At 33.5% G+C, this 18018-nt stretch overlaps 2 protein-coding genes and 1 long non-coding RNA gene across 5 annotated transcripts; 1 reads left to right on the top strand and 2 right to left on the bottom strand.

Annotated features, from left to right (window-relative positions):
- Positions 1-1281: 1281 nt before the first annotated feature.
- Positions 1282-4477, top strand: LOC121238777 (F-box protein SKIP5). Its single transcript, XM_041135805.1, is given in 6 exon segments — positions 1282-1512; positions 2364-2508; positions 2597-2675; positions 3644-3702; positions 4034-4161; positions 4164-4477. Coding segments are annotated over 6 exon segments (792 nt in total). The 5' UTR covers positions 1282-1349; the 3' UTR covers positions 4382-4477.
- A 150-nt stretch (positions 4478-4627) lies between these two features.
- Positions 4628-5434, bottom strand: LOC121238778. Its single transcript, XR_005935162.1, has 2 exons — positions 5103-5434; positions 4628-4949 (listed from the first exon to the last, which is right to left on the bottom strand). It is a non-coding gene; the product is annotated as an uncharacterized LOC121238778 (long non-coding RNA).
- A 120-nt stretch (positions 5435-5554) lies between these two features.
- LOC121238776 (translation initiation factor eIF-2B subunit beta-like) lies at positions 5555-14445 on the bottom strand. Of its 3 annotated transcripts, none has more exons than XM_041135799.1 (11): positions 14270-14439; positions 13567-13646; positions 13292-13446; positions 11553-11840; positions 11089-11218; positions 8713-8820; positions 8519-8621; positions 8291-8416; positions 7237-7430; positions 6594-6722; positions 5555-5655 (listed from the first exon to the last, which is right to left on the bottom strand). In XM_041135799.1, the coding sequence occupies exons 2-10, from the start codon at positions 13617-13619 to the stop codon at positions 6626-6628; spliced, it is 1254 nt and encodes a 417-aa protein (XP_040991733.1). In that variant the 5' UTR covers positions 13620-13646; positions 14270-14439; the 3' UTR covers positions 5555-5655; positions 6594-6625. The 3 variants fall into 3 exon arrangements, with proteins under 3 accessions (XP_040991733.1, XP_040991734.1, XP_040991738.1); XM_041135800.1 differs by having other exon boundaries at positions 14230-14439; XM_041135804.1 differs by lacking the exon at positions 13567-13646 and having other exon boundaries at positions 14270-14445.
- Between the last annotated feature and the right edge of the window lie 3573 nt (positions 14446-18018).

The raw sequence follows: 18018 nt of genomic DNA on the forward strand, positions 1-18018 counted from the left end.
CAATCCACTCTATATATATAATTTTCAGTTTTCTAATAATCCCTTTTTATTTCTCCTCATATTTTCAATCATATCTTGTTTAATTTTCATTATGTCCAACAAATGTTACCCAAAAAAAAAAAAAAAACCCTTTTTTCTTCAGCACTTTACTTTTCTTTGCATGTAAATGAACAAGGACACCAAGAGTTCTATATTTGTACAAAAAGGCTCAAAAAGTACTAAGAATATCCTCAAGGATAAGGTGAATTTACCAAGGCATTTTTTATAGCAGGAAGCATACTATTTTGTCACATTATAAACTTCGAGTTTTCCTAAATATCTATATTTTTGTTATTTTATATTCTTAGTTCCGATGGAAATTTTAAAAAATGTTGATCCACATTTTTTTTTATCAGTAATACGTGATATTTCTTTCCCAAAAATGTCAATAACTTGTCCAGCAATAAAAACAATTCTGGAATGTTGACGGTATGAATTAGTCTAAGGGTGTAAAATTTAATTGAAAAGTTGGATCGGACTGGTCCGAACAGATGGAACCGGTCTAGCTTTGGACCGGTCCTGTTTGGGACCAGGTCCTTTAGTTCCAAAACCAGCTTGTACTGGTCCAGTATGGATATGTACCGATTCTATGCTTTTTAGTTTTTAGGACAGAACCAGTTCTCTATTTTATATATTTTAAATTAATTTTTTTAATATTATATAATTATAAATATTATATATATTTATATAATTATATATAAGATAATATTGTTATAATTTATAATATAAAATTTTAATCTTAAATATGAAAATTTATTTAATCATATGCTTTAAACATAATATATATATATATTAATAACATTTTATGGTATAAAAAATTTACATTTTATTAAAATTAAAAAACCGAACCTAACCTGATCAAAACTGATAAAACTGAATATATCGGTTTAGAAGGTTATTTGGTGGTAATAAGTTTTTAAAAATATAAAATTAATACATATCGATTCAAACTTAAATTTATATCGATTCAAACTTAAATTTTATCTAAAACTAGACTTGACTTGATCAGTTACACCCTAGTATGAAGTAGCTTGGTAAGTTGCGTCCATTGAAATAACTTGTGGACACGTGTCATTATGCAGGGAAGCTGCTTCAAGAAAGTTGAACTGCGTTGGTAAGGGAAGTTTGGGCCAACTTGGGTTAGACTGGGCTTACTAGGCCCTGTCCGAATTACAAATATCCATTGGGTAGGAACCATAAAATTACATGTCGGTTAACGGGCCCACGAGGAGAACTGCTTGTCGGTTACTCTTCGTCACAGTCAATACATCTTAACGAAATCTTCCAAAAAATCCAGAGAGGTTCGGGCAATGGACATGGAGGCGAAGACTAAAGAAGAAGAAGGGGAAAATGGGAGAAAGTGGAAGCGAAGCCTAAGGAAAAAGAGCTTTAAATCAGCTTCGTTTTGTTCAATAAACAATCTTGATGATGGCTGTCTCATGCACATCTTTAGTTTCCTTTCGCCAATTCCAGGTACCCATTTTAGCTGCTCTCACACAATTTCTTTCTTGCTAGTCGATTCAATCCAAGGTTTATCTTTTTACCTTTTGGTGGGTATCAAGCTATTTTGCTTTATATGGTAAAAACCAAACCTTAATTTCATCAAATATCCTTTTTTTCTGGGTGATTTATTATCATTCGTTAGGTAAAGACATTTTTTTGTCCAATCAAATTACCGCTAATTTTATGGTGTGAATGGATATCAGCCCGGTTTAGTTATAGTTTAGTTTAGCTACACTCATAACTTCGTAAGTTACAAGCTTTAAAGTCTGATTGGAGTCCATGTTGTTGATATCTCAGTGTAAATTTTGATGTTCATGAACCAAAAGAAATAGAAAACTATACTCCCATTCCATAATTGGCGGTCTCAATACTATATAATTAACCATCAAGGCTGCCGATTTATTTTAGTCATTACCGCAAGTCATGAAAATTTCGAAGAAAATATCTGAAATGGGTTTCTAAAAAGTTATTGAGGAACGGCTATTTTTCTTATATACTAGGAAGAGGAACCTGGCTAGATTTTTGGTTCTTCTCATGGACGACGAGGAACCAAGTCTATAACTCCAGGGAAGCCTGGGTGCAAGAAACTAGGTCAATCACCTCATATGTACAACTTCTGTTTATGTTTCCTTTTTCGTGGTTAGCATTCTTGAATAACATTGTTTTTCTCAAGTTCAGTGTGATTTTAATGATTTATGACGAGAAGATAGAAGTTTGAATGTTCTGATCATACAAATCGGCTTAGCCTAGTTGACTTCACCGCGATGCATGTGACGTAATTTTGTACGGTCCCTGTCACAAAATTGCTATTGAGTTTGCAGATCGGTATAACACCGCCCTCGTTTGCCACAGATGGCAGTACTTGGCATGTCACCCTCGGTTGTGGCTGCGAGTAGACCGATCAGTCAAAGATTTATCTGATCCTGGAGTTTTCCCCAATATTGAGACAGCCGTCGCTGCAGCAAGGTTTGCAAAGTTACATCTGCCCATATGCCATTCATTGGCTAGGTAGAAAGCTTAAAGCCTGATACCATTATTTTTTTTTCCCTTATAGGCCTGGAGACACCATTTTAGTTGCAGCAGGAGGGAGTCATCTTGCCTCTAATATTCAAATAAAAAAACCACTTTGTTTGGTGTGTCCAAAGTTCTTTTTCTTACTAGAAAGGTTACTTAAGTATCACAGTGATTGTGTGTGCATTTATAAATGGAGTTAGAAATTATATATGCATTTTAGTTTCTCCCTGAACTGGTATATATAAAGTTTACATCATTGGATTTCAATGCACTCAACATTCAATTGACTTTTCGAGAGAAGAAGATTTAAATTTTAATACTGATTCTTTTTTAGGCATGTTCTGGTTATTACCTTGAAACTAGATACAGTCGTGGAATGCACAAGCGTTGTACAATCGTTTTAAAAAAGAGTGGGGTCCACTATTAAAAAATTAGTTTTTTTTTCATGTGGGCCCCGTATTAACTCATTTTTTTCTTTTTTTCTTTTTCATCTTGTGTTATAGGAAACTTGTTCAACATTTTTTGGGTTGCAGCCTTATGTAGGTTGTATCTCTGTCTTACTTAATGGGCTAAATGTCTCACTAACTGCTAATAGCAATGCCTACTCATTGCTAACAATTCTCATGTAAATGTTTCGACTGCTGATTCTTAGAAAGTTGTGCGTCAACATTTTAGATGTATTACAATTTACATCTGATTTTCAAACTCTAGCTTACACACTTAAAGTGAATTTTATAGCTTCACTCATTGTAGGTTTACCGAAATTTTTTGGATGTATTCTAAAAATGTTGCTGTAAGCAATTCATTTCCATGAACTCCCATCATCATAGAACTCGGTTGCATTTGAACCAGCACTGAAGAAGCTAGGAAATTGCTTGCAGCTTTCTCATGGGAATGACAAATTCACTTGTTCTTTTTACACACTTATAATAAAAATGCCTATTTTGAGCAAAGGGTGTTCATTTCTTTTTACTGATTTTATTCCAGGAGAGAGAATATATACTTTTATTGTAGAATATCTTTCCATTTTTTGCTATTTCATGCTCGTAAAAAACTGCTATTTTCAATTTAATCTTACTTTGTTCAGATTGGTGGAGGTGAGCTTCCTGATGAGACAACTCTAATTTGTTCTCGAGGTTCAGACAGGTTTGGAAATTTTACGTGTATTATCTTATGTTGTTATGTGTGGTTTTATACCAGTTTTCCCTCTGAAAATATTATGGGGAACCATCTCCATACTGCTGGATCTAATGGTCCAAATTAAAGAGAAATGTGTTTGAGCCTTTTGCCTTGAGCATAGATTCACGTGTAGTGCATGTCTGTCACAAGAGATGTGCTGCACTAGTATTACTGGTGTTGAAAGCTGCCGTTTTAATTTATCCAGCAGTTTGGAAAGTACTCCTGGTGGAAATCACCACTCTGTAAACTCATCATGAGCAAGAAATTTTGGTATTTTCTGTTCATTTTGTTTGGGCAGCGCATTGGAGTTCCTGTCCACCTGCAAACTGGCAAACTTGACAGTGAAGGCAGAGCTTGGTTGCTGCTTACTTCATAGAAGGGGAAGGCTAACTATCGATGGATGTGTTCTTCAATGCGAGTCTAACCCTTGGACTATTTGTCATTCCCGATTGTGAGTACAGCCAGTGTTACTCAGCAGCTCCCTTCCTCAATGAAGAGCCATAGCGATGGTGTCTTTGTATCTCAAACCCGCATTGAGGGTGGTGCCAGGGCTGTTTTGACAAGTGGGGACCTGGAATTGCAGCGAGTTCGAGTCATTTATGCCCGAACATCTCTCCTGTTCTGGTTTGATGTGGAGCATCAGTGATGATTATCATCATCCTCAATTTGCCTGTGATATTGCTCGACTGTCTATTCTTGTAAACTTTATTCATAACCTTCAATTGAATGTTATTTTGCGGTTTCCCAGGTTTCTTACCAACTCACACTTCACTAGGTAAATATTTTCACCAATAGGATGTTGAGATCATTTGACAAAACCTTCGTGGCCCTGGAAACTAACTGAAATCTGTAGACAAGACCATAATTAGTTCCAAGCAGCTGGAACTGGGTTTTTCTTTCTTTCCTCCCTCCTTTAGTCCCTAAGAGTAGTGGTCCCAGATTGTGCGTTCACTGTATTTTTGTCGAACTTAATGTCATCTCTGTAATCTGTGTGATCAATATACAAGGAAGCAGCTCTGGGTTTCCGAAGCCCAAAAAATGAAAAATTAACTGATCTTTTTCGCCGGCGTAACACCATAATCCGTTACTAGCAGTGAGTTTAATGGCATTTTGTATTATATGTGTATGTATATAAATCAAGTGTTAAAATGTTGAGATGGGCATGAAACGTTGTCACGGTGCAGATGCAAGTAGCAATCAGGAATAACTGGAGACTAGGCCCTGTTTAGATTCACAACCCATCTCAGTTCATCTCACTATTATTCACTACTATTTATCAACTTTAATTCACAAATCTCACTATTATTACAACCTATCTCACTACTATTCACAATTCATCTCAACTCATCTTCGAATCCAAACGACACCTAAGACGCGGGTGGCGGGTGGTTTTGATGCGAAAGCAATCCCGAAAGGCTTGAAGCCTGAAACACACCTTAATAACAGTGATAATATTTTCACCAAGCTGTATACCACCCAAAAACTCTTTTCCTTCCTCGGAGGAGGATGGAGTCAGAAAACTGTTCTTAATTAAGAAATACCAAAGCAACATGCTCATGGAGTAAAGGCGTAATAACCCGAATGCAAACTGCGACAAAAACTTTAGCCATGCGCAATACAACAATGGTGAAAGTCTAATTATGTGCCATAGCTTTGCTACAAAATACAGCACTGAGACTCTTGCCCTCTCGCATTGACAAATTATCTTCCATTAGTTAAGCTGCTTCCCTCAATACGGCTATTCATAGTCAGGAAGTTGCTATTCTTATTGCGTATTCATTCTCATTTCACAACATCGCAAGAGCAACTTTTCCTAATGCCTAGTCTCTTCCAGCATTAACATTTGCTCCCAAATTCATACAATGCAATCCAACTTTCATCTCACTGCCGCGCTGCTTATCCACTAGTTTTCTGAATTACCTGAAAGTTGAACAGGGTATTAAACAACAACAAATCATGATAATTTTTTTTATCGGTAAATAAGAATTTTATTGCAAATAGGCAAAGCCAAGTACACGGGACATATACAAGAGACGCACCTAGGCATGCAAGAAAATCATGACAATGATGATAAAGAGAATAGTAGCTGCAAATAGTTAGTGAGGAACTCTTCAAAGCAAAAAAACCAAAACGTCTAGTTCATGTCTACTTTCCACATCAAATTATCCTCTCTCTAGACTGCAGGCTCGATAAATGAGCTAATCCAAAAGCTATAAGAAGCCACCCAAACTTCAACAGGCTGAAGCAGCATAGAATAAAAAACTTTATTTCATACCCCAATTTAAATACCCCAATTTAATGCCACATCAGATTTGGACATGATCATCCCATACCAAGGCCAGGAATAAGTTGGCCAGGAATAAGTTGGATTTCAAGAGGTTCAAGTAATCCCAAGTGTTTCTAATGGATTGTTTCTATATTCAATTGTGATAAGAGACTCTTTGGAGGAATCTTATAGTCGTTTTATACTAGTTTCTTTTTCATGTCATTGTATCTGATCCTGCCAAGGTCCGTATCTAATACCTAAATGAGATAGCCACCTTGTGCACATGGGGTATACTTTCCAGATTTTATAGTAATTATGCCTCCAGTAATTTCAGTATTGAATGAAATAAGATCCCATGTCATTATGAAGATAGTTGCTCTTTTAACGTACACCAGCCACTTGACAGAATTGCCATGTGTATAAGTTCCAAATGGAACATACATAGATATTAACATTTTCATTGTGCTGGAATTTTAAATTTCAAAAGTTCAAGCTTTTGCTTCATCAACGAAATGTGTTGTACTAACAATTTCACACTAGAGTCCAGGCACAGCCATTTGACTCATGTAACATAGAAAACAAAAATACTTACCCAACATATGACAAGAAAAGAGGGAGCTAAACTCATCTCCCTGTAGGTGGTCTTCGTTGCACCACCAAATCATCAGCAGAGTAATAATCAGCAATGAGGCGATACATGTATGATGGGTTGTGCCCTCCTCTGTGAAGTTGAGTAATTTACAAGTTATCACGCTAATAGGAATAGAGTGAACATGAAATATCAAGACTAGTACGACAGAGTTCAAAATTCTCAAAAAAACCAACTAAAAGCATACAGAAGTGAGCTAAAAGTAACATCCATGAATTAGAACGAGGACATAAAAGAAAAGATCGCACAATAAAGTGAAGGAGACATCTTTCAAAGAACTCCAGATTATGCAAAATTTTGGAAGTCCAGTAAATCCTTTCTTTTATGAAATTTACGAGAGGTTCAAATTTCTTACTTTGTCTTCTAAGCTACATAAACTCATAAAGCAGACATTAAAGGCTTTTTCTCTCTCCCCTTCTTTTCTGGTTTTCACTGGGGGACAAGGAGGGGGATTACTATCTTTAATAAGTACTCAAGATTTTATTAAAGACAAGGAGGGAGATTACTATCAGATAAAACATTGAGTATAATGCATAGCAAGCTCATTAGAGTAAAATTTTTTAGGCATTCTAGTACTGTTACTTACGTGTCAGTAATAAAAAGACTAACGAGTTTTGGTGGCACATAATCAAATGTTGGATTAATCACATGAAGAAGGGGGGAAGCAGTGCCACTTCCAAAATCCATGCAGTCAGAGAACTCTCCAAAATCCAGCAGCTCGGATGGGGATCTCAGCTCATTCAACAAGACCTCGGGATTGTGAGGATACAGAGGACACAACTGTCAAGTAGACAAAACAGCAATCCACAAGAGTACCATGAGCAATCACTAAATGATGACGATAACAACAATTTTAAGAAATGAGATTCAAAAGTAGGGCACTTCCACTTGCTAATAATTAGCATGTCAGAAACTTTAGACAAAACAAGCACTTGAGCACTCATTGACTCTATTGAGATACACATCGGCCAAAGCAATCACAAAATTTTCTCTGCTTCTTTTGCAATACATGTCAAATGTTTAGGCCATATAGATTTCAGTCATTACTAACTTTGTTTGCTCACGACCCACACAACCTGATCCCTGCTTTGATCCAAACATGCAAAACAAAGATGGACAGGTCATAGTATGCTCTATGGTCTATGGATATTGGCATAAACCTGATTAGATAAACAAATAAGCAACTAAAAATGAGTTTATTTTCTAAGAATATATGCTTTGTCTTGCAACTATTAGTATCCGTGTCGAAGGATCTTCATTATCTCGTAAATTCAATGCAGACAATTCACTTTTGGAAGTACACTAAATTCAACAGTTCTGAAACATTTTTTATTTTAGAAGTTTTTTTTATACAGGTATATTTTTGTTTTCAACACAAAATCGAAATAAGCAAGTAAAATCTTAAATACTCAAGTTACATGACCAAAGGACATAAGCCTTGTTTTACACTTTAGAAGTAATATATTTCACAAAACACAATTCCATTATATCCCATCCAAAGGGCATTATCAGTAAACACAAGTGTTTTAACTTCAAGCATAATAAAAGAGCAAGAAATCTAAGAATCGTTCATAAGGAGATCTGATTTATCTTTCATTAAAACCTCTAGGGCAAGTGGAGCTGTCATTGTGCCAAATTACCTTGTGACTGCCAGCAAGTACAACAAACGGAACTGCATGCCTTTTGGCCGCAAGTGCAACCATATTCAATCCAACGGGTGCTATGACCCCACCATTGGCCATGACAGCATGTGCTCCAACTATAACCTTAAGGAATTCCCACATGAAGCCAAGAATCAGTCCCAAATCCATCTCTAAAGGAGGAAGAAAACTTAGGAAAAAAAGAAAAGCTGAAGATCATCACTATACCATGTTCACCCGGGAAATCATGGCAAAGACTGCAGAATCAGTAATTAGCGTGGTTTGTAAACCTCTTGTGACCAATTCTTTCGCAAGAAGATGTCCTTGATACCTAATTGCAAAAAAACAAAGGACATTAAAAGAGAACATCAAAACTATCACAGCTAAACATGCTTCCAAAAGAAGTAGCCACTTGCACAAACCTTGGAGCACCCTCCGCAACAAACACCCGAAATGACCTCTGTTTTTCCTTCGCCGCACAAAGAAATTCCAAAACTGTTCTTGAACTTCCTAAAGTTAAAATTACCTCACTGGGAAAAAATTGCGATTAGAAATGTTATACAATGACAAGAACATCAAGAAGTTAAGACCATAGAAAAAGAATTTTCACACAAGCTGATGTTTGTATGATTGTAGTTTCAGACTGATGGGACAACACAAAAAGACATAACTTTATAGACATGTGAGTGCTCTACAAGTATGCGAGGAATACAGAGTAGAAGAACATAAATTATGCTAACAATCAGACTGCAACATCAATCCATGAACAGCTGCAGAACTCATTGCATGTATTATTCACTCAAACATGAACTATGGATCAAACACACCAATTCACAATCCTCGTCAACATATCATACTCATCAAGATATCTATGAAAATCTCGTTACTGTAAGGGATCGCATCGTAATGATTTGAGAAAGGGTAAGCAGTTCTGAGTCATGCAATAAAAGTCACAGCACTAAAGAGGAGCTTTGTTCATTCTGAGAAATGAATGAGTCGATTAGTTCAGCATGCCAGATGCATCCAACTCAAACATAAGCTAAAATCGGTTCCCCAAAGTTGACCATTATTCTCGTGATTTAAGTCAACGCTAGAATCATGTCACTTAATTTTCAACATTAGAGCTTTTACTGCAGGTTTGGGTTTAAGGAAAAGTATGGATTCATGATCGACTCCACCGTTTTGATGAGTCAAACTGCATATCAAAAGGATTCTGTGTAACACTCCAATAGAAGGCTCAAGCCACATGACCTATACTCCAAAAGGACTAGTCAATGAAATAATTTTTTTAAGTAATAAGAGAAGTTAATGAATACGCCCCAATAGAAGGCTCAAGCCACATAGCCTATACTCCAAAAGGACTAGTCAATGAAACTATTTTTTTAAGTAATAAGAGAAGTCAATGATACAATTGGAGCCCTATTGGAATATTATAAAGAGCAAGAACTACTCCTTCCCAAGCAATGTGGGATCCAATATACCACCTACCCTTATCGCTTATCAGAATGGGGTATCACATTCTGTTTCTGGCAATTTGCCACCATTATGTATCCACGTCCATGCCAAACTCCATTATCCATTTAAATATTTTCCCTTTAACCATATAAACACAAAAACAGCAGAAGGCTTTAGGCAAACAAATTAACCAGTTCATGCACAACTATTTCGTCTATAGCTCTTAAAAGAGGAAAACCAAAAACAAAAAAACAAAAACAAAAGCTACAGCTATTCTTGAAGAAATTTGATCATGAAAATCATATTTCTTTGTCAAAGTCCCATCTCTGGCTCCAAGTTTAAATTAAATCCCTCTCTAAATTTTCAGGTCTTTCACCTCAGCATAAAACCCAAAAACTTCACAAAGATGAACACTAACGAACAAACCACCACAGGAAAATGACAATAAAAATCAGCTGTTGATGAAATTTGAGGATGCATAAATCCCACAAGCATGAAAATTTATGCTTGCAGATATTTATTTCATTTGTATAAAAAACAATTTTAAGTGCATTGTCAACTCAAAATTGTATAAACCATTTCAAACAAATTTAAGACCATCTTGTAATTTTGAGCTTATGTATGAACACATAATGCTAATACAGAAGAGTTCACGAGCAAAAGGGGAATCTTTTTATGGGTAAGCTACACAGTTACACCTCACCCTCCAACCAGGTCGTAAGGGGGGAGTAGGTGCCATTTGAGCTACAGCTTGTTGGTGAAGAAAAAGGAAAAATTAAATCTAGAGGCAAAACAAATTCAATTTAATGAATGGTGATGATGTTGGATGAAATCCAAAACAAATCCAAAGAACGAACGTTGGATGAAATTAGGGAATTTTTCTTTAAAACTGTCTTTGGGCTAAGGCTAATGTAATGAGTGGTGATGATGTGTTGGAGTTTTCTAGTTTTTTCTATTTTTTTAGTTGTTGTATGTAGGCATTTCCTATAGTATACTTCCTGTGTACTTGGGCTATGCCTATTTATGGTAAGAATAATGATAGGGTTACTACCCATTTACTACTCTTTTTATATTTGATTTTTTTTTAATTTTTTTATTTCACTTAATGATTAAGAAAGTTTGTATTAGTAAAGTTATATATTTTTTAATTTTTTCTTAGTGATTAAGGATGTTAAAAAAATATTTAAAAGAAAATGATAATGAAATACCTTTCGGTAGTAGATAGATAGTAATAGAGTGGTAACCCTATCACTACCCTTATGGTAATAAAACTCTTATTAATTATAAAAAATAAATAAATAAATAAAAACAAATTCAATATTGCTAGTTTGAGGAAAAATTACTTTTGATGAATATGCTCTACTGCTTGCTCGGCAATCTGTTCATGGCAAGTGGCAATATCTTGAATAAGTTCATTAACAGCTTCAATGACACCATGCTTTAACTTCCGAGTTCTTGAACTTTTGTCAGCAGCTGCCAAGGAAAAGCATTTATGAACAACCAAAGCTCATCATTTTGAAATTTATTACGCAAATGGTTCTCCCACATTCAGCATTACCACTTCCATTGAAACAAAACACCACAGCAAGGAACAAATTTCGTTCACTCACCAATGTCCAACCACAATTAGCCACATTTATCTTCTGAGAATATAGACGCATAATTTTCAAATCATCATGCACATTGTAGATTGACTAAATAGAAATATAGAATGAACTGATAAAAGCTTTGATGAACAAGCATATTAATTATAAAAAACAGCAATAGCAAAAATAATTAATGAAATGAATAAAATTGCAGAGCTCACATTTGCTTTTTCCTTCAGAATCACCCCCAGATGAAGAAGTGTGAGGAACAGCTGCTGAGTCAGGCACATCCTCGAGAAGGGTCTGCAAGGAAGGTGGACGCAATGTACTTCTTGCAGCAGCAGCAACAGCAGCAGCTGATAGAACTGGATGATTATCTTGATCAGCATCGTCTTCATCATCACTAGCAGCTGATAAGCCCAGACCAGCCATAGCAGCCGTTGTGAGAGATAGATCCTCCTCCCTAATAATATGCAAAACACGCCTCACGATATTACCAACAGCAAGCTCTGCAATGATATACATATCATATTGTTATAGGCAAACAGAAAATACGTCTTTATACTCCATATAAGTAAAACCTTAAAAATGCAAGCCATCCTCCACAATTTTCATTTTCATGTGATTATACAATATTTTTTTGATAAGCCATCAGCAATGCGGAAAAATGAATCAAAGATATGTAGCCCGAGTGAATAAGCATTCTTAGACTGCAAAACCATATAAACAAATGTTATGCACATGTGCACGCATAAAATTTAAGAATAAGAGTGCTGTACTTCATAAATATTAAAGTTGATTGGCTCTGAGTAAAGCAGAACATAACAAAATAACACTTAAATTCAAAGGAATAACGTTAATGACTTTTATGCCTTGACAGATAAGTTAACGTTCCCCGGATGGTTTTAGGGCCTTTTTCTATCACACATTGTTGCTTTGGGCTTCATCCATAGTATGGAATGGAGCGAGCTTTAATGACTTTTATGCTACTTTTTGTAGCAGGTAGTTTGTAATTAGCTTTTTTTCTTGTATACTTCCTATGTACTTGGGCATTGCCTATTTACGTGGATCAATAAAACTTCTTACTTATCAAAAAAAATGCCTTGACATATTTTTTTATGCTAAATCTATTGGCAACAAGTAGCCAAAGTTTGAAAGCCTAAAATAGAAGTTCAAAATGACCATGTTTGATTCATAGAAATACTTGGCCTCCTGCATGAGCAATGAGAAAAACCAGTGTTGTTTTGTACATTACTACATTTCCGTTCTTGGGAACAAATTGTGACATGTGGCTCACTGAAATTGCATTCATCCACGACTGTTTGTAACTAAGAGACATTTGGCACTGACAATTTTACCAGGCCTTTTTTATGAGTGAGTTGATATAGTTAATGAGCAAAAATGATCCCACCCGAGTATACAGTATATACACCAAGTTAGAAGAGTGAATGGATCTTAAAAATCCTGAAAACTAAAACTGGAAAAACTGACTAGCCATTTTCTACACCTCCCTATGTGCAGATTTAAAGCATCCTTACAAAGAAAACCTGACTAGTTGTGCTCACAATAAGAAATTGCAAGAAAACAAAGCCCATATCAACAGAACTGCTAGAATGCTGTCTACCACAGCATTGGGTGTTCAATTTACCAATCTTAACTTCCTTAAAAAATTGCTTCATGAGAAAAAGAATAATAAAAAATAATAATAATTGGAAGAATAGTCTGAAAATTGAAAAGAATATCAATACTAAAGAATTCTCGTAAGGTAATAGTAAAAAGCCAATTTCAAGTTTACCTAATTAAAAACCTGTGGTTGATTCAAAGTTTTAAAGTGACTGCAATGATATAAAGATTTTTATCCTACATGGCGTGACCTTCATTAACAGATGAAGTTCTCTCAAGAACCTATACTACTGCATAATTTCTGGTCATGATTTGCGAAATTAATCCATACACATACCGACAGGATTTGCAGCAATCAGCTGCTCCCCAACAGCTCTTACAGCATCAATCAAAGCTCTAGCCTGGTTTCTGTAAGGTACACGCTGCTGTGAAATCACCGACCGAAGCAATTCAGCCGTCTGCCTTGCCGTGGCCAGCGAGCCCTCAATTTTACTGCGACCACAAAAAAAAAAAAAAAAAAACACATGAATGAGCATATGGTCTTGGAGTTTGGACAGAGCCTCCAGATACAGCCAGTGCAGGGAAGAAAAAAAAAAGTGCTGAAGATTTTACCGTTTTTTAAGTTTGTTAAGGAAATCATTCACAAGGACCTGTACGTCAGGCATGATTGTCACCAAAGTTCACCACTTCGCCTAAAAAAGTTGCATAATCTTGGTCAATTTTCGATTCTAGAAAAATGTAAGATAAAAGCGAAGGAAACTTAGATTTAAAATCTATGCGAAAGGAAACTTTTATGGCTTAGCTGATCCGAGCAGGACTTATCCAAGTAAGATCAGAAAGTTTTATTTTCTTTCTAATCTGCTGTGTCTGCTCAGCAAACAAACAAAATAAAAGAACCGAAAAAAAATTCCACCTCAATAAACTTCAAAATAAATGCTAGAATTGCCACTGCCAAATATTCAGCAAATTTATACCATTTTGCCACCACTCCTCTGTTTGGCTAAGTAGAAAATGTTACAAAAGTATAAAACCAACCTAAATGAAAATTGCCTAACACTTGAATACGTGGGAATACAAGTCCTCCTGATCAAACTTATGACAGCTCTATTTCCATGAAATCGAAAATTAAACAGTATAAACAGCACGACCCAATAACCTGCACCTTCTTTCCGTTTCCATCATTTCACAGCAACCAAAGAGAACAGATAATTACAAAAATAAATATAGACGATACGATCAACCAGATTAAAAATCGTGAACAGTAGAACGACTAACATGGAGTAGCTGAGAAAGATAATCTATGTGAATAGCTTACTTCCGGGATCGAAGAAGCATGCGAGTGCGAGAGGGTTTCGCTGACGCAAGCGAGAGGTGAGAGAGAGAGAGAGAGAGAGTGGGTGCGTAGGTGTCTGGGGTTTCAGAGCTTCGATGCTCACATTCATCTGCGAACGCGAGCTCATTCGAGTTTGGGTTTTGTTCGCCCGTGTTTTTACGTGCGGGCCACGGGTTTCCTTTCGGATTTTCCTAACGGGTTTCTCGGCCCGGACGCGGAATTCACCCGGTCTAAATTGGTCACTTACTTGTATTTTTTTCTTGTATTTATTTTGGCACACAATATTTTTTAGAAGGATAATGTCAACAAAAATATTTTTTAGAAGAATAATATTATTACCTATAATAAATATTATTATTTTCAGTAAAATTTATTTTAAATGACAAAATCAATAATAAAAAATATATTTTCTTTACAAATAATTATTTTTTTTAAATCTGATATAACAAAAACAATTTGTTGTTCAAGTTGAAAATATGACCTGGGTAAGAAGGAAAGCGAGTCAAATTTTGCTCCGGATTTTCATAATTGAAGAAAAAGCATGAACCATGTTCCAATTTCATACGTGTCTCATGATTGGATATACAAACTTTTTTATATCATATCATCTTATCATTACAATTTTCTTAAATTTTCATATAAAAATATAATAAATAATTCAACTTTTCAAATCTCAAAATAAAAATAAAACTAAAAAATATATTCTAATGATATTTTATTCAACTATTATTCAAAACATCTTATCTGAACTGTCTATCCAAACCCAACCTAAGATGAGTTGAATACTTTATAAATAGTAATGAATTGAGATTGTACAATGAATTTTATGGGATCTACCTAAGATAAATTTATATATATTTAGATGTTAAGATAAATTTAGATATATTTATGAGAAGTTAAAAAAGGTTGTAGATTTCACATGTAAATAGGTATTGAGTTTAAAAAGGTTGTGAGTCTCAGGTATAAATAAGTTTTGAGTTGAGATAGGTCTAGATGTGTTGAGATTAAAAGTAAAAATTGAATAAAATATTGTTATAATATATTTTTTTAATATTATTTTTGTTTATGATTTGAAAAAATTAAATTATTTATTTTATTATGTGAAAATTTGAAAAATATTATAATGATTAGATAACATGAGATAATATGAGTTAAGAGAAATTTGGAAAACAAACAAGATCTAATAATTTGAGAGTTAGATATTTAGATGTTAGACTCAATTTAAAATTAGACTGAACTGAATTGATCTCAATTCAATCTAAGTTTCAAATGAGGCCTTAATCACGAATGAGTGCTCTTGACTTGCTACATTATTGTCATTTTTATTTGTATTGAATAATTATATTGAAAAAAATTTACACTATATATGATTCACGTAGCATAAATTTATTTAAAATATAAATTTTAAATTTAAGTATTACGAATTAAATTATATCATATAAATAGTAAATAATATAAAGGTCTTCAAATAACACTATTTATATATTACTTATTTCTCTAAACTCGCATACAAAGGGATAGCTTCTCCACCAGCCAATCTTTAAAAACGAAATGCAGCGCACGACATCACCACAAGGCGTGATTAGAGCAATTAGAGCATTTTCAATGGTTTTTTTTATCATATTCTTTAAAATATATTATTAAAATATATTTTTTTATTTTATATACTATTTTTACAATCGGTCATACATTAATTTATCTATTTTTTTTATATCATTTAAATATTTTTTTAATATTTTTTATTCATTTTAAATATTTATTCTAACTATCAATAAATTTATAATATTTTCATATATTTTGATATTTATAATATTATATAATTATATCGTATTTCAGATTAATCTAAATTTAAACGCTAAACCACTATTACAAGGTTTTGATCCTAGTGCCTTTTGAAGAACTTCTTCGCCACTTTCAAATAACCAATTAATTGGCTACTATACTTTTCCTTCTATCGTTATGAGGAAGATAATTAAAAATGAAATAGTGGTAAATAAAATAGCCAAGAAAAAACATTAAAAGGAAAGAAAAAATAATTAAAAATATTTTAGAATCGTTAACAGTATTCTTTACATTTAGAGGATTATTGTAGCAAAATATAAAATAAAGATGAAAATACAAAATCTACTGAAATGATCATTTGATCAACTTTTTTTTTTATATTTTACAAAAAAATATATTTTATATGAGCCATTGTGAATAATATTACGATGTTTTAAATTGAAACAGAAAAAAGAAATTGAATAATGGCATCAATACAAATATTTTACAAGAAGTCAAGTTAGACTATTTAGTAGTGTCATTTTGTGCATGTTTGATTTTGAGTTTAAAAGTTAAAAAAATAATTTTAATAGGTTAAAAGTGGTTTGAGCACGTAACGAAAAGGCTGGCACTAAGGTCATTGCTGGTAGCTTTCGTTGAGGGATTTCGCTAGTGTATTTTATGTTTTTTTTTTTTTTATTCACATGTATTTTTTAATATTTTTTAATATTTTAAAAAATATTTATAATATTATTAAAAAATAATTTCTTAATCACAAAGTTAAAAAAAAAAAAAAAAAAAATCCACCCAGAGCCCCCAGCCGGAAGACTTGCATTTTGCTAACAAAAAATACTTCCATTTTTTTTTAATGATCATGAGAGTCTAGCTAGTATGTGAAAGAAGCGTCTATCTGATTTTTTTTTTTTTTTTTTCATAAAATACTAAATTGAAGTTATTGTTAAGAAGCTTCTATTGATAACGTGAAAATTAACATAACTAACTTTAAAAATGTTTTAGGCTTATGTTTGCAAAACTATATAATTCCAAATAAGAACTTCATAAAAAATTGTTTGATTTTAGATTTTGAATTTTTCTTTTGATTTGAGTTTTAAATTTTTAAAAAGAATAGTTAAAAGAGGTTATAATATCATTATTCTTTCAAATTTCGCAACCTCTCACCGTATACCTATATATATATATATAAAAAAAAAAGTTGCTAAACGAATGGTATACATTTCACTAATTATTTATTATTTGATCATTTGATAGGTATGTATATATATGAAAAATTATATACACCACATTATCATATCACTTTCATTTCATTATATAAGATGTATACATTTATTACTATTAGATATTTTTTATTATTCATTAATAATAAATATGTCATATGTTATATACTGAAGTCAAAATAAAATGAGAATAAGTGTATAATATTACCATATATATATATACTAGTAATAGAGCAACGTCCAAGGGACGTTTGCTTAGTTCAAATTTTTTACAAAAATTATATGATCTTTTATAAAAGGAAAATGATTAATAAATTATCTAACAAATTTTAGCAGTGATTTAATGTGCAAAGCGCATTGGGCACATTTGTCTAATACTCAAAAGACATTTACATCCTCACAAAAATGGACACAAAGGAATAAAAAAGAAGAATAAAAAAGGTCCAATACAACACAACTTTTATACGGATGAATAAGAATTTACTGTATAGCGGCTCGATAAAGGACAAAACATACAACCTGTAGAAGAGAAAAAGCATAAAAATAGTTTACTGACACAACTGACAAAATATAAAGGATAAAAATAATAAACCTAAAATATCTTACTACTCAAAAGTTTGACTTAAAATCACCGTTTCCAAAGCTGCAGTAGTGATTTAACAATTCCTATCAATATCCATCTCGATTCTCCTGCAACGGTGTACACAGTACTTTCAGATACTGAATTTGACCAAA

This window comes from Juglans microcarpa x Juglans regia, chromosome 7D, assembly GCF_004785595.1.
Source record: "Juglans microcarpa x Juglans regia isolate MS1-56 chromosome 7D, Jm3101_v1.0, whole genome shotgun sequence".
Lineage (NCBI taxonomy): Eukaryota > Viridiplantae > Streptophyta > Magnoliopsida > Fagales > Juglandaceae > Juglans > Juglans microcarpa x Juglans regia.

Excerpts from the sequence above, each read along its gene's own strand:
- LOC121238776 (XM_041135799.1), bottom strand. The coding sequence starts at position 13,619 with ATGCCTGACGTACAGGTCCTTGTGAATGATTTCCTTAACAAACTTAAA. Across the intron at positions 8,417-8,518 it reads TGATTTCCCGGGTGAACATG|GTTATAGTTGGAGCACATGC; the intron begins GTATAGTGATGA and ends GAATTCCTTAAG. Across the intron at positions 6,723-7,236 it reads AGTCTTTTTATTACTGACAC|AGGAGGGCACAACCCATCAT; the intron begins GTAAGTAACAGT and ends TCAACTTCACAG.